The sequence below is a fragment of the Lithobates pipiens genome, unplaced genomic scaffold (genome assembly GCF_037356315.1).
Source record: "Lithobates pipiens isolate NorthernLeopardFrog02 unplaced genomic scaffold, aLitPip1_a1.2 Scaffold_19, whole genome shotgun sequence".
Classification (NCBI taxonomy): Eukaryota; Metazoa; Chordata; class Amphibia; order Anura; family Ranidae; genus Lithobates; species Lithobates pipiens.
In genome coordinates, this window is record NW_027507764.1 from 222,226,695 (window position 1) to 222,241,616 (window position 14,922).

The following is a 14,922-nucleotide window of genomic DNA, read 5'->3' on the forward strand; positions in this document are numbered from 1 at the left end:
GTCAGACAGCTTCAAAGTTAAGCTTAGTTGGATGCTGAACTAACACAATGAAAGTTCATCCAAAATTTCATAACAAAACAGACCTTAAGCCCTATTACTACAATTATAGTTTTCTTCTTGGTTTTACTTTTCTAAGTGCGTATACAAGGCATACATAAAAAGACTTGGCTCTCTCATTAAAGCAATGTAGCCAAGGTGTTATTCATTATTGTTCATAATTACTTCCAGGAACCAAACAGGGAAGCGGGTGTCACGATAACATGAGCAATAGGATATCCATAAAAGCTGAATCAAGGAATGCCGTCTTGGAATGTCCTTTCACACAAAATAATCAGCCAGTGGAATTTAGAGGGATGCCAGAAGAAATAGCAGAAGCAACTCTATTACGAGGCTTTCAGATCGACTTGGATAACTTACTTAATGAAAAACGAATAGTAAATTTTCAAGATTATACTATAAGACATATGTTCCCCACAGTGTAATATTAAAGAGTCACATTTCCCTGCTAAGAAACTTGAATTATTCTACACATTTTCATGAAATTACTATTTGGCTTCTAACATCTAATCTTTGAGTGTTTTTATTCCAAGGTATTTATGCAATTTCCTACCACAGGTATTAATCCAAAAGCATCTGTGGGTTTTCTAACAACCCTTGAAACTTTTATGAAATGTATTATCCTCTCATAATACAAAGCAGCGGCAAACATGCAAAAGATTACCAGCCTACAGTCCAGAGGATAATGCTAACCCAGCAGGACAGTTCTTGTTGCCACACAGGCTGAAGTAACTTCTCACTACTGGCACATGGCAACAGTTCTGTGTCCAAACAAGATTCATGACAGCCAACAACATGGCAATTTCCTTGTCAGTTCCACCGCTTTTAAACAGCTTTCAGTCATGTAGTCAAACAGAGCAACACAATCTATCACCATACCTGCCATATAGACATAAATATACCAATGTACAAAGTATTGGTGGTAGGTTGAATTGATCTGTACAGTTATTTAATAGATTTTTGATCTGCATAAAACTATTTTTAGCTGCTAGTAGCATTGCTCTGTGTGAGGCCAGAATAAAGGTCTCATGAGTAACAACCGTGTAACCCTTGTGTCTTTAATTCCTAGTTTTCCAAAAAAATAAGTTATCTACAGTATGTCTTCTTCAAACTTTCAATATATAATAGGTTGAAGGATATAGACACCCCTCAAAATAATGCTTCAATCAAAAATGCTGTATATTTTTACATTGTAAGCAGTAAAATATACAAATGTGAAATGCAAAAAAGACACAAGAAAACATATTTAAATTCATTTTGGGTCTTTCTTTCCTGTATATAGCCTACATAGCTATTTTATTTCACGTGGTACTTTAGTTTGCAAAAGCTCCCATTATACATCTTAACTCTATGCCCTTGTACACACGGTCGGAGATTCTGACAACCAAATCCGTCGGATTTTGTCAGACGGATTTTGTCCGAAACTGTTGTATACACGCGGTCGGACAAAGTTGTCGGAAAATACGACGTGATTACGTTATTTCATTACGACGGGACTATGTTCACACTAGTAGCCAATAGCTTTGGTGTAGGAATTTGATCTGAGCATGCGTGGCACTTTGTCCGATCGGAATTCTCTACACACGATCGGAGTATGTCCGATCTGAGCATTTTGTCGGAAAATATTTCCGGCAAGTTGGAAAAGTTGGTCCGACGGATATTCCGACAGAAACAGTCCGATGCAGACCACACACAGTCGGAATATCCGACAAAACACTCCGATCGGACACATTCCGACGGAATCTCCGACTGTGTGTACAAGGGCTTAGAGACACCTTAGTCTTTCAGTAGAATTCTTTAGTAGCATAAGCTAGCTTCTTTTTTTTTTTTTTTTTTGATTTTGCAAGCAGACTCTAAAGTCAATGCGGAAACCTTGTGAGATCAATATAATGCCAAAACATAGGTGATCCTTAATACTCTTCAAAAAAAAAAGAGAGAAGAAATCAGTCTCTTAGGTGCCCCAGATATCACTTGCAACTCAATGTCATCAAAGAAGAATACAGCAGAAGGTAAATTAGTATGTGAATGTATGTAGATCCAAAACTTCACAGCTTATAATCCCTGGCTTTGGGTAAAGCAAGAAATGTTGCATGGTTTTTGTAAAATTATCTTTTTTCATGCTCCTAGCAACCACCATGGGTGCAATGTATTCTGGAGGTTACTAAACTATGTAATTTTTCTATGAACAGTGGACGAAAGTGACAGCTGTGTATGGTGAGTGATAACCATTGTAGCACCCTCTTGGTGTGAAAATTTAGCTGACTCACAGTAACTTAAGTGGGTCTTGGTAATTGCTGTAGGTTCAGATGTAGGTCAGGCCAGAGGGCTCAACAGGTCAGGCTTCTATCGCCTCCCCCTGGTTTTAGAGACTACCAGAAAGTTTTATAATTTAATGGGTAGAGGTGGCGGCGGTGATCTGCATATTTATGAGAATCTGACCAATCCTCAGACAGGAGGCCTGGCAAGGTGGTTGGATGGGCCACCATGCTGGAGCTAAGGAGAGAGGAAGAGAAGTTGCAGAGGAATCTCCACTAACCTACCTTCTCATCCAGCAAACATCCTGTCCAGTGAGCAAAGATCTGTTCAGCAGGAGGCCTGAACAGCAGTCTATGCAAGAAGCAGGATTCAAGGGACACTGTGAGTACCTCTACCTGATCACCCCAGGGCCAATAAGGGAGAAGGCATCCAGATGATATATTCAGTAGGCTTTCATGGAACAGTGTCATAGCTAATCTAAATCCCTTGCTCTGGGACATTTCTCAAGACAACCAGATGGGCTGGCATTTTCTACAGAGGGGACACAGAGCTCCTACCTACAGTTAACACCTTGCTATTTCTACCAAGGGGAGCTCCTGCCAGAAGATATTTGCTACTGATCCATTAACCTCCCTGGCAGTATGATTATGTCAGATTTTTGATGCTCAAAATTGGTTTTGCATGGAAATTTGGCGTTTTATATTGTAGGCCTATAATTCTTAGTAATAACTCACTTAAATCTGTCCAAACAAGAGTCTAGTAGACATTCCTGGTCTGATAAAGTTTGAAACACAAAATGATAAATTATAATATAATAAATAACTATAAATAATTATAACAAATAATAATATAATAATAATAAAATGTATTCAATAATGTAATCAAATCAAAAACACAGAAAATTGCTCAGTTGCTGAATTGTCCCTGTCATTACTTTCAGTGTTTGATGACTAATATCCCCACAAATCATTAGCGCTCAATTCTGCAAGTGATATCAATTTATTATCACTGCCACTTTTGACATAAAGGCACACTTTTTGGTTGCCATGGACAATCTCAAGTTTCCAGGCAGAAAGAACAGTATATATAATATAACAGTGCATTCAGGGCACTGGACAAAGCATTAAAGACAAAAGAGATGTGAAATAATTTGATACAGCAATGTATTCTATAAGATTGCATTGTACGGTATGTGTTTTGTGTATTTCACTTTTTTGAATTTAGCGCCGAGCCCCGTCCCCGTGCATCACAACGTTCCCATTGAACGGTGCTCGGCACTATGGTAGATCGAGTGGAGACATGGCTGGCACACACAGTGGGGATACATTGCAGGATCCTGGGGACAAGGTAAGTAAGCTTTACACGGATCCTGCGATGCAATCCTGAGTGTGGCTTGGGGTTACCACTTTTGGTAATGGAAATTTACTCTGAGCCACGCTCGGGAATACCACCAGGGAGGTTAAGGACTGACATTATTCTGAAGAGAGTACAGTCAAGGATCCATTTTTGCTGCAAGTTGTACATAGAAAAGTTGTCCTCCAAATTGTTGCTGAAACTCAGTTTTGGACATCCCATAACCCCTCATCCCTTTCTGAGTAATATTCCCTCAATAAAACATAAAAACAAGCCCAAGAACTGGTTTATGTGTCTTGATGCAAGTTGAAAATGTGTGTTGCCTAGCTGTGCATGAATAGGGGGACCCAAAACCCAGCGGCCCTCTAGGGGGTAGTTTGGTTTAATGCCAATCCCTTGCGTGTCATTTGTTTCTTGGTATTGTTTTTGGTGGTGTGTTTGCCAGGAATTGCCGGTTCACCCATTACCTAGCTACATCATTTGATAAAAATGTTTCTTTTGTAAGTTTCTTCTAATCTGGAACCCGATGCTAGCTAAAAGAAAGAAGCATTATACAGAGCTGCACGCCTCTGAGGAAGCTACAGCAAAACATGTTAGGACGTGTGTAGTGCCGTTTTACTTGGACTTACAAGCCAGATGCCTAAATCAAGGTGCAACCAGCATGGATCTTCACAATTAACCTAAGTGGCACCACACCAATGTCCAGCATATTTAAGAGGTGTAATGGGGTTTTCACTAATTAAAGTACCACATAAAGTCAAATATTTCTGTATGTGATGTACAAGAAAGGACCCAGAAATGATGTGTCTTACTGAATCTTGCATTTGTATACCTTATTGCTTACAAAATAAAAAATGATGTACAAAATATTTGGTTGTTGCATTGCTTTGATCAGTGTCTATATCCTTAGTCAATCTAGTATGCACTGATGGTTATTTACTATCCCTGAAGTGTGCAATATCTGGTACAGCACTGCATAGAAACCAGCTTCCAGGTATTATTGCCAAAGCTTAATTGGACAAGCTGAAGTTAGAAGCTGATTAGCTACGATGTACAGCTGCACCAGATTCTGAGTGTACCAGTTACAGTAAATCTCCTCCACTGTTTTACATGATTAATTACCCATAAGTATTTTCAGTGTTAAGTGTTTTTGCATATGTGTTATTTTTTATTATTATTCTCTAAGCCCTTGTACACACGCTCGGACATTCTGACAACCAAATTCATTGGATTTTGTCCGACGGATTTTGTCCGAAATTGTTGCATACACACGGACGGACAAAGTTGTCGGAAAATCTGATTGTACATAACGTGATGACGTTATTTCGTTACGATGGGACTACGTTCAGGCTAGTAGCCAATAGCTTTGGTCTAGGAATTTGATCTGAGCATGCGTGGCACTTTGTCCGTCGGAGTAGGCTACACATGATCGGAGTATGTCCAATCGGAGCAGTTTGTCAGAAAATATTTCCAGCAAGTTGGAAAATTTGGTCCGACGGATATTCCAACGGAAACAGTCCGATGCATACTACACACAGTCGGAATATCCGACAAAACGGTCCGATAGGACACATTCCGATGGAATCTCTGACCGTGTGTACAAGGGCTAAGAGTGCTTCAGCTCTTCTCCTGTTTATAGCAATGTAAGCACTCTGAGATCTTTGTCAACTAATAAAAAATATAATTGATGAAGTCACATATTTACTAAGCGTTTGACAAGATTGTATATAGAACATGCAATGGTAATTTGTTTCTCCAAATTTGAACATGCATAAACTTAGACACCAAAGCAACAGTATTTAAGTCAATTGATGTAACTTTACAGCCTACAGAATATTTACAAGCATTCAGAAAAAAACGCATAGTAGAGCAGCTTTTGTGTAAGGAAATATTGTGCTTTGGATCCTACATAATTATTTATAGTTTTGCTTAGCTCATTACATGTCATGCAGTTCACATAGATTTTCATTAGCTCAGGGTCTAGAGTGGGACATCTTTATTTCACATTAACAAAATAATCTTATTTACATTGGTCTGTGTAGGGAAAATATAATCATTTAAAATCATATTAGTAAATTCACTTCGCTGGACCTTTCTTATGGGTTCACATATGCATTCAAAAATATGTGCAGGACAACGAATACTTACAAACGTATAGATAATTGAAGATGATTAGTACAAACCATTAATGCAATATAACTCCACCAATAAAGCATTGTATTATCATATGAAGTTTGCATTGTCTTTAAATGTTTATAGCATGTAAATAATAACCCTTAAAGAAAGGCAATAAGCCAATCTATCACATTGGATAAATGTTAAAAAGGGAGAAAGAGAAAAAAACCTGAAGCAAGTGATTACACAATTTAAAAAAGCTTTAGGAGATTAATTTGTGCCTAAAAGATTAAAGTATAGATTTACCTTACAGAAGAAGTAATAATAATATAATACAGAGTAAAAATTCCATGGCTTTATCTTCCACTGGCAAGTGTAAATATAACATACCTTCCATAGTAGCACAGCCAATAGCAAAAATATAAGGATTCCAAACAGTAAGCTAATAGCAATGATCCAGCCGACCACATAACCACGTGGCTCGAGATTATGTAAGGCCTCAAAAATCACCTGGAAAGAAATTGCATTATGTTATACAGATTGATTAAATTACAGCTCATCTGTGATAAAAATGTAAAATGATGCATTCAGTTCTACATTGTATTTCAATTATTTGATGCCTACTACTATTAATTTGAATAACCATGATGTTTGTAAATTCCCTTTGTGAAGATCTCCACACATTTACTATCTTGAATTCTGTGACACATATTTACTGTACCCTGTGAGTGGGCACTGCTGTGTCACTGACAGAGCTTGTTCTCTGAATTACAGAAGTGCTGACGGGAGGGGTTTCAGGAGGCGGAGTCAGTGCATGGATAACTGCTTGCAGACAGCAAGATACCATGGGATATGTAGTTCTTAGAAATTGAAAGTAAATAGCAGAGGAAAAGCTACAAAGATTGTCAGCGTTCACAACAGGAAAGAGATTTTTCAAGTAAGATTATATTGGATTGCCAAAAATAACTATTGTTTGTATTGCTATTATAATGCTGTGTCCAAAAGAAAAGTGTATGCTGTGACTATAGAGCTCCTTTAAAAATTATTATTAACTTCATGGTATGAAGAAAGGAAAGGATCCTGGACGGCTGCACACCATAGAAGGCATCTTTTTTTATATGAAATAATAAAATCCAAATGCAGTCACCTCATGTATAGGGAAAAACAGGGCAGATAGCTAACACATCTCACGCCCCTTCATGGCTAAATTATTAAAGTTTGATCATGGGTATATATAGAGACTTTAGATCTTGAGCCTGAGATATTTTATTTGCAATAGACAGAGCCCTGTTGATGGCTGGCCTGGAGTAAACCCTAGCTTCAAACCTAGCTCACATGTGTAATGCCTCCAGTTTAAAAATCTATTTGTCTGGTGCATAGTCTTTTCAGCCTTAAACAATTGGCCCAATGGAATACTTTTGATGGTATGGGACGGATGGCTAGAATCTGCACGCAGAAGAATATTCACCGCAATGGGTTTTCTATAGAGATTAGAGATGATTTCATCATCATCATTGTCTCCTGTAAGCTTAACATCTAGAAACTCTATAGATTTTGGTTCATGCTGTCCTGTAAATTTTAAATTCAAAACATTATCATTCATATACTCCAACCATTGATCTAAACAGATGTGTGGCTCAGAAACAATAAACAGGAGATCGTCTATATATCGACAATAAAATACAGTGTTTTTTCGACTGGGACTTTCAGGTCCAAAAATGCGGGACCTCTCCCACCATCCCATGTACAGATTGGCCAAGGATGGTGAGAACTTGGCTCCTATAGAGGCCCCACACTTTTGGAGATAAAAGTCCCCATCGAACATAAAAAAGTTATATGTAATGAGGTATTCCTGACACATAATGATGAACTCCTGTGAAGCTAGAGAAAAGTTTCCTGATCTCTTTAAAAAGAAGGATACCGCCTGTAAACCCAAGGCATGTGGAATTGAAGAGTACAGATTGGAAACATCACGTTATCGAACTGTAATGCTCGATTTTCAAATGTAATTAGGTTTATATATTTTGGGATAGCGTGTGTATATATGCAGTTACCAAGACATTATGGATAGTGTTGGAAATAGGGTGACTGTTATTTCCACACTAATTTCATGTCTATGCTATTTTTCTATTTTATGATTTTGTATAGTTTTAGCATGTTTAGAAATTCTTATGAATTTTGTTTATCATTATTTACTAGCAGATTTGAAATTTGATGTTGTTACTTTGTACTTAGTTATTGTTTAATATTGTTTTAGTATTTATCATTGTCTTTGTCCCAAGACTATGGGTGTACACAATGGGAGAAGCTGAACGAGTGCGAACATTGGAAATAATCATGTGTCTAGCGCATACATATATATGCACATTGGGTCACTTAATCCATTTTTTGGGTTTGGTTGCCCTCTACAGACATTATCCATATTAACTTGTTTTTAGCCTTTGATTTAATATTCAACTTCACATCTCAGGTGTCCCCTACCTTTTGGGTGTTGTTCTAAAATTTGAATATGTGGGCAGGTCTCTATTTAAGTCTGTTTTTTGATTGGCTATCAAGATCTAAAGTCTCTATATATACCAATGATCAAACTCTGCCCTGTTTTTTCCCTATACATGAGGTGACTGCATTTGAATTTTATTATTTCATATCAATAAAGATGCCTCCTACGGTGTGCGTCCGTCCAGGATCCTTTTCTTTCTTCAAGCTTGTGCAGAACCAGCAATTGTAAGCGTGTGTTTTGTTACGGATTTGAGAGACTGGAGCAACAATCTTCTGCTTAACTTCAAGGTATGTGTTAACAATATCATTTGAATAAATGTATTAGGGTAAAAAAAAAAGAAAAGAAAAAAGCCAGCTAAAAAGATGCTTAACTCACTCATTAAGGACAAAATAAAAAGATATAGATACTACGGGTGGTAAAGGGATCAAGAGGTGGGGCTCTAGTTGAGGGATAATACAAAAAGACTAAATGGAAGGAATACCATGAATTGCATTCCAAGGAGTAAAAGGTTTCAGAGTTTATACTTTTAGAGCTGGAAATGTACTATACAAACTGTATGCCAGCATATGCAGTGTTTTTTATAGTTCCAACAGGCTACTGAATTTTATTTTTCAATGTGTTTAAACACTTTCATCCATATAATCTCAGCTTTGGGAAAATAATGTATAGTTAACTGACATTCCATGAATATTATCGGAGTGCATGGAAAATCTGTGTTTATAGAAATATGTGAAGATTATAGAAAATAACTTCACATATTCCACTATCATTAGTACATATGCCACAATTTCTTAAGTTGCATCTGCTTCATACTACTATACCTCATAGGCAATAGAAAAGTGATACAAAATGAATTATATAACTATATGCCATATTTGTCCCCCAATTTTAGATCCTGACATTCGGGGGGGGGGGGGTTGATTTACTAAAGGCAAATAGACTGTGCACTTTTGCAAGTGCAGTTGCTCCAGAGCTTAGTAAATGAGGTGAAGCATCACTTTTTAAAGAATACCCAATCAAATGCAAGAAAAAAAAAAATTCTAACTATTCTGTTTTTCTAACTACTTTTCACATTACAGATATAACATTTATGAAAGTCCCTTCAACCATACATTTTCTAAAAGCTCTCATTATAGCTCCATAAATCTTTATCAAAGTGTTTTTTTTTTTATTAACAAAACCCCTATAATTGTATTGGTGCACACCAATAAAACATAACATAATCCAAAAAATCCAAGTGAATGTTAAAGATAAATCTGCAAAACAAATGTATATAAATATAACATTGTGCTTTTTGTGAAAAAGTTAAAATTGTAGGTACACAAAACTCCAAATTGGCAACTTGCATACCCTTATAACTTTATATATTTAGAATTATAGTAAAATTTTGACTCTAAAATTATTCCTTTAAATGGTACTGTGTGTGTGGATATCTGTGTATCTGTGTGTAGTGTAATAGGGATATGTGCATCATAACAGTTTTTTTAAATTGTTGTATTCAGCTAATTTTTCTTTACTTTTATTTTATTTATTTTAAATTATTACTGCTAACCCCCTTTACATCAGAGTCCCTTCCTATCCCCCTTCAGTTCAGAGTATCCCCTTCACATTCGAGTCCCCCCCCCTTTCACACTAGAGTCCCCCATTTACATACATTGTTACATAGAAGGCGAGGTTGAAAAGACAGAAGTCCATCAAGTCCAACCTATGTGTGTGATTTTATGTCAGTATTACATTGTATATCCCTGTATGTTGTGGTCGTTCAGGTGATTATCTAATAGTTTCTTGAAACTACCAATGCTCCCCTCTGAAACTACCACCTGTGGAAGGCAATTCCACATCCTTGCCGCTCTTACAGTAAAGAACCCTTTACGCAGTTTAAGTTAAACCTCTTCTCTTCTAATTTTAATGAGTGGCTACATATCTTAATAAACTCTCCTCTGCAGAAACGTTTTATCCCTATTGTGGGGGTCACCAGTACGGTGTTTGTAAATTGAAATCATATCCCCTCTCAAGCGTCTCTTCTTCAGAGGGAATAAGTTCAGTGTTCGCATCCTTTCTTCATAACTAATATCCTACAGTCCCTTTATTAGTTTTGTTGACCATCTCTGTACTCGCTCCATTTCCAGCACATCCTTCCTATAGACTGGTGCTTAGAACTGGACAGCATACTCCAGGTGAGGCCAGGCCAGAATATTGTAGAATGCAAGAACTATTGCTTTATCTCTTGAGTTAATCCCCTTTTTAATGCATGCCAATATTGTTTGCTTTGTTTGCTTTGTTAGCAGCAGCTTGGCATTGCATGCCATTGCTGAGCCTATCATCTACTAGGACCCCCAGGTCCTTTTCCATCCAGTGGTTCTCCCCCCAGTGAGTAGATTGCATTCATATTTTTGCCACCAAATGCATTATTTTACATTTTTCCACATTAAACATCATTTGCCATGTAGTTGCCCACCCCATTAATTTGTTCAGATCTACTTGCAAAGTTTCCACATCCTGTGGACAAGTTATTGCTCTGCTTAGCTTAGTATCATCTGCAAATACGTAGATTGAGTTGTTCACCCCCTCCTTCAGGTCATTTATGAATAAATTAAATGAGATTAGTCCCAGGACAGAACCCTGGTGGGCCCCACATTCCACCCCTGACCATTCTGAGTACTCCCCATTTATCACTACCCTCTGAACTCTCCCTTGTAGCCAGTTTTCTTTTTTTTTAAATACAAACGTTTTTATTGGTTGAGAAGTAACAAACATAACAACAAAAGCAGATACATTGCTGCATCGGAGGATAACTAAATAGTACACTTCATATATATTCATATAATTCAGTATCTTGAAAAAAAAAACATGTTATAGACAATATGCGTTTAGCCCAAGCTATTCGTATCGGGAGATACCATTCAAAGTTATCCGAGTTATCAGTGTAGGGTTAATAAAACAATGAACACATTTTTTTTTTCTTTTAACAGCTGACCATACATTCAAGAAACTATTGGTATTGTATTCCTGCTCTTCAGCAACTAGTCACAACCCAGCTCAGTGTGCATGGGAGTTCTAAACCATCTGGTGGAGTAAGCTTGGAAGTCAAGATAATGGAGACCAGTCTATCCCAATAGGGGACCCAAATCCAGCGAGCACTCAGAGAACCTCATGAGAAAGGTGGGGAAGAGGTATCACCCCATGGGCCATTTGGCCCATTTAGTAGTATGAATGTGCATAGTATCCATGATTGTATGGTGAATCCGTTCCATGAGGCGGATAGAATCCACCCTCCGAAGGACCTGGGGCCAGGGAGTCAGATGTGAGCGCCAAGGTAGTGCTATCGTCCATTGAATGGCGCTAAATAGTGTATTGATCAACCTTTGGGAGGGTTGGAGGATCCCCGGGATCGGGGAAAATAGTAAGCAGCGTGCAGCTGTTAAATCAACACTTGACCCTACAATGGTAGCCACTGTGGCAGAAACCCAATCCCAAATGGGTTGAAGCTGAGGACAGCTCCAAAAGGTATGGAGTAAGGTACCAACTGTAGGGCATCCCCTGAAACAAAGGTTAGGAACTGATGGGTAAAACTTGTGAACCCTATCCAGGGTGAGGTACCACCGCGTATGTAGTTTCACCACAGTGTCTTTTATAGCCATTGATTTGGAACATCTATGCATATTCAGGATCATATACCGCCATTCCTCAGGCGAGAATTCGGTGGCTAGATCGGCTTCTCATAGGCTCATAGCTCTAGATTTCTCTGGCTGTTGGGTCTCAATGAGATACTTGTATAAGGTTGAAATAATACCTCTATCCCTGGAATGGCGGTAGCATATGGATTCAAATTGTGCACTTCCATCGGAAGGTGCTAGGAGATTCAAAGGCTAGGGGAAATCTCCTATCACCCAAAAAAAGATGCCAAGCGGGGTCTATCAGAACGTAATTTAAATTTAGGATGATAAAGCGACCAAAGATAAAAAGAACGACAAACAATAGTATTACACAGGATGCCCGGGAGGAAGTACGGGCGTATTGACTGGGTATCAAATTGTAACCACGGTACCCCAACAGTGGGGGCATGCCATTGTGCTGTTTGGGCTAGTCTAGCTGCCAGATAATACAGCCACATATCGGGCAAGCCCAGTCCACCCTGCGGCAGAGGTCGGTGCACTAGGGGTTTCCCGAATCTGGGCCTCTTACTCTGTCATATGAAGGCGTTGATATCTCGCTGTAACGCGGTAAGGGATTGGCGGGGGACATACAAAGGGAGAGCCCTAAAGAAATACAGCAGTTTTGGTAAAATCGACATTTTAACAGCTACTACCCTACCCATTAGGGGAATATGGTATGTTGACCACAATCTCAGCCATCTTCTGACCGCAATAAAGGCTGAGGGGAAGTTGGCATTGTACATGTCTTTTAGTGAAGGGGCTAAGTGGATACTGAGGTATTGTAATGTGTGGTTAGATAAGGAGAGGCCAAATGAGTTTTGGAGGTTAGAAATCTCTTGGGGGGTGAAATTGACAGGGAGGGCAGAACATTTGGACAAATGAACACCTAGTCCTGAGAGCTTCTGGAAGGAACGAAGGATCTCAAGAAGGTTAGGGAGTGATATCAGAGGGTTGGGCAAGAACAAGAGGACATCGTCCACATAAAGGCTTATTTTATATTCCCCCTCCTCCTTCAAGTACCCTCCTATGTTTGGGTTGGTTATGATCGCCCTTGCCAGGGGCTCTGAAGCCAGGGCGAATACCAGAGGGGACAGGGGACAACCCTGCCGGGTACCTTTGCCTAAAGGGAAAAAATCGGATGAACAACCAGGGAGTTTTATTCTAGTCTGGGGCCTATGATATAGTGCCTTAAACCCATTCACAAATTCCCCTACAAACCCACATTTAGCTAAAATCAGATCTAAATATTTGTAGCCAGTTTTCAATCCATGTACTCACCCTATGGTCCATGCCAATGGACCTTACTTTGTATAGTAAACGTTTATGGGGAACTGTGTCAAATGCTTTTGAAAAATCCAGACACACCACATCTACGGGCCTTCCTTTATCTAGATTTAATAGATTTATTTGGCAAGAACGATTCTTCATGAATCCATGCTGATTACTGCTAATGATACCATTTTCATTACTAAAATCTTGTATATAGTCCCTTATCATCCCCTCCAAGAGCTTGCACACTATTGATGTTAGGCTAACTGGTCTGTAATACCCAGGGATGTATTTTGGCCCTTTTTTAAATATTGGTACCGCATTGGCTTTTCTCCAATCACCTGGTACCATTCCAGTCAGAGAAGAATAAATTCAATACCTTTGCCATCTCACTATCCTTTGTAACCAGATTCCCTTCCTCATTCTTTATGGGGCCAATGTGGTATGTCCTCCCTCTTTTACTGTGTATATATATTTTTTTGCTCTCCTCGCTATGCATCTTCCATGTTCTATCTTAGCCGCTCTAATTGCACCCTTACATTTCTTGTTGCATTCTTTGTAAAGTCTGAATGCTGATGATGATCCCTCAGCCAGTATTTTTTGACGGACTTCTCCTTTGCTTTTAGATACATTTTTACATTGGAGTTAAGCCATCCAGGACTTCTGTTCGTTCTTTTAAATTTATTTGACAGTGGGATGCACTGGCTAATGCCCCTATTTAATATGCTCTTAAAGAAAACCCATCTCTCCTCCGTGTTCTTTGTTCCTAAGATTTTATCCCCATTTATATCTTCAAGCAAGGTTCATAGTTTAGGGAAGTTGGCTCTTTTGAAATTCAGTGTCTTTGTATTCCCCTTATGTTTCCTATTTGTGTGATTTATACGGAAGCTAATTGGCCTGTGATCGCTGTTTCCTAAATTGCCCCTTATTTCCACATCCGTGATCAGGTCTGTATTATTGGTAATTAGTAGGTCTAGTAACGCTTTGTTTCTAGTTGGTGTGTCTACCATCTGACCCATGAAATTGTCCTGCAAGACATTTAGGAACTGCCGAGCCTTAGACAAATGAGCGGTTCCTTTCATCCAGTCTATGTCTAACCTGTTCCGAGGTTGCAAATAGTGCTTGTTACTATACTTACCTTGGGTTTATGTGCTTTAGTCAACCTACCACTAATGCCCCCATTACTACCCTCTGGAATATGTTCCGCACTGACTAGCTCTACCTCTGGACCCTCCCCCCATTGCCTAGTTTAAAAGCCTCTCTAACTTTTCGGCCATCTTCACTCCCAGAAGATCTGCACCTGACTCATTTAGGTGCAGTCCATCCCTTCTATAGAACCGATGACCGGTTGGCCCATTTCTCCAGGAACCCAAACCTCTCCTTACTACACCCGCTCCTCAGCCCCTTATTTACTTCCCTAATCTCCCTCTGCCTTTCTGGTGTGGCTCGAGGTACTCATAATATTTCTGAGAATATTACCTTGGAGGTCTTTTTCCTCAATTTAGCTCCTAAGTTCCTAAAATCGTTCTTTAGGAAACTTGATCCACCTCTGACTTTGTCATTGGTGCCAATGTGCACCATGACAGCTGGGTCTTCCCCCGCCCCTCCCAGTAATCTGTCCACCAGATCAGTGATGTGCATATCAATAGTCTCCCCTTCACATCACAGACTCCTCTTCACATCACAGACCCCATTTCTATCACAGATCTCCCTTCA

General features: G+C 39.0%; 1 protein-coding gene across 1 annotated transcript in view; it reads right to left on the reverse strand.

Moving 5' to 3' along the window:
* ITGA9 (integrin subunit alpha 9) overlaps positions 1–14,922 on the reverse strand; it is a 569,728-nt gene that overhangs the window by 16,308 nt on the left and 538,498 nt on the right. The window contains exon 27 of the mRNA XM_077491718.1: positions 6,172–6,291. Coding sequence (XP_077347844.1) covers positions 6,172–6,291 — 120 coding nt within the window. The remainder of the gene's footprint in view (positions 1–6,171; positions 6,292–14,922) is intronic.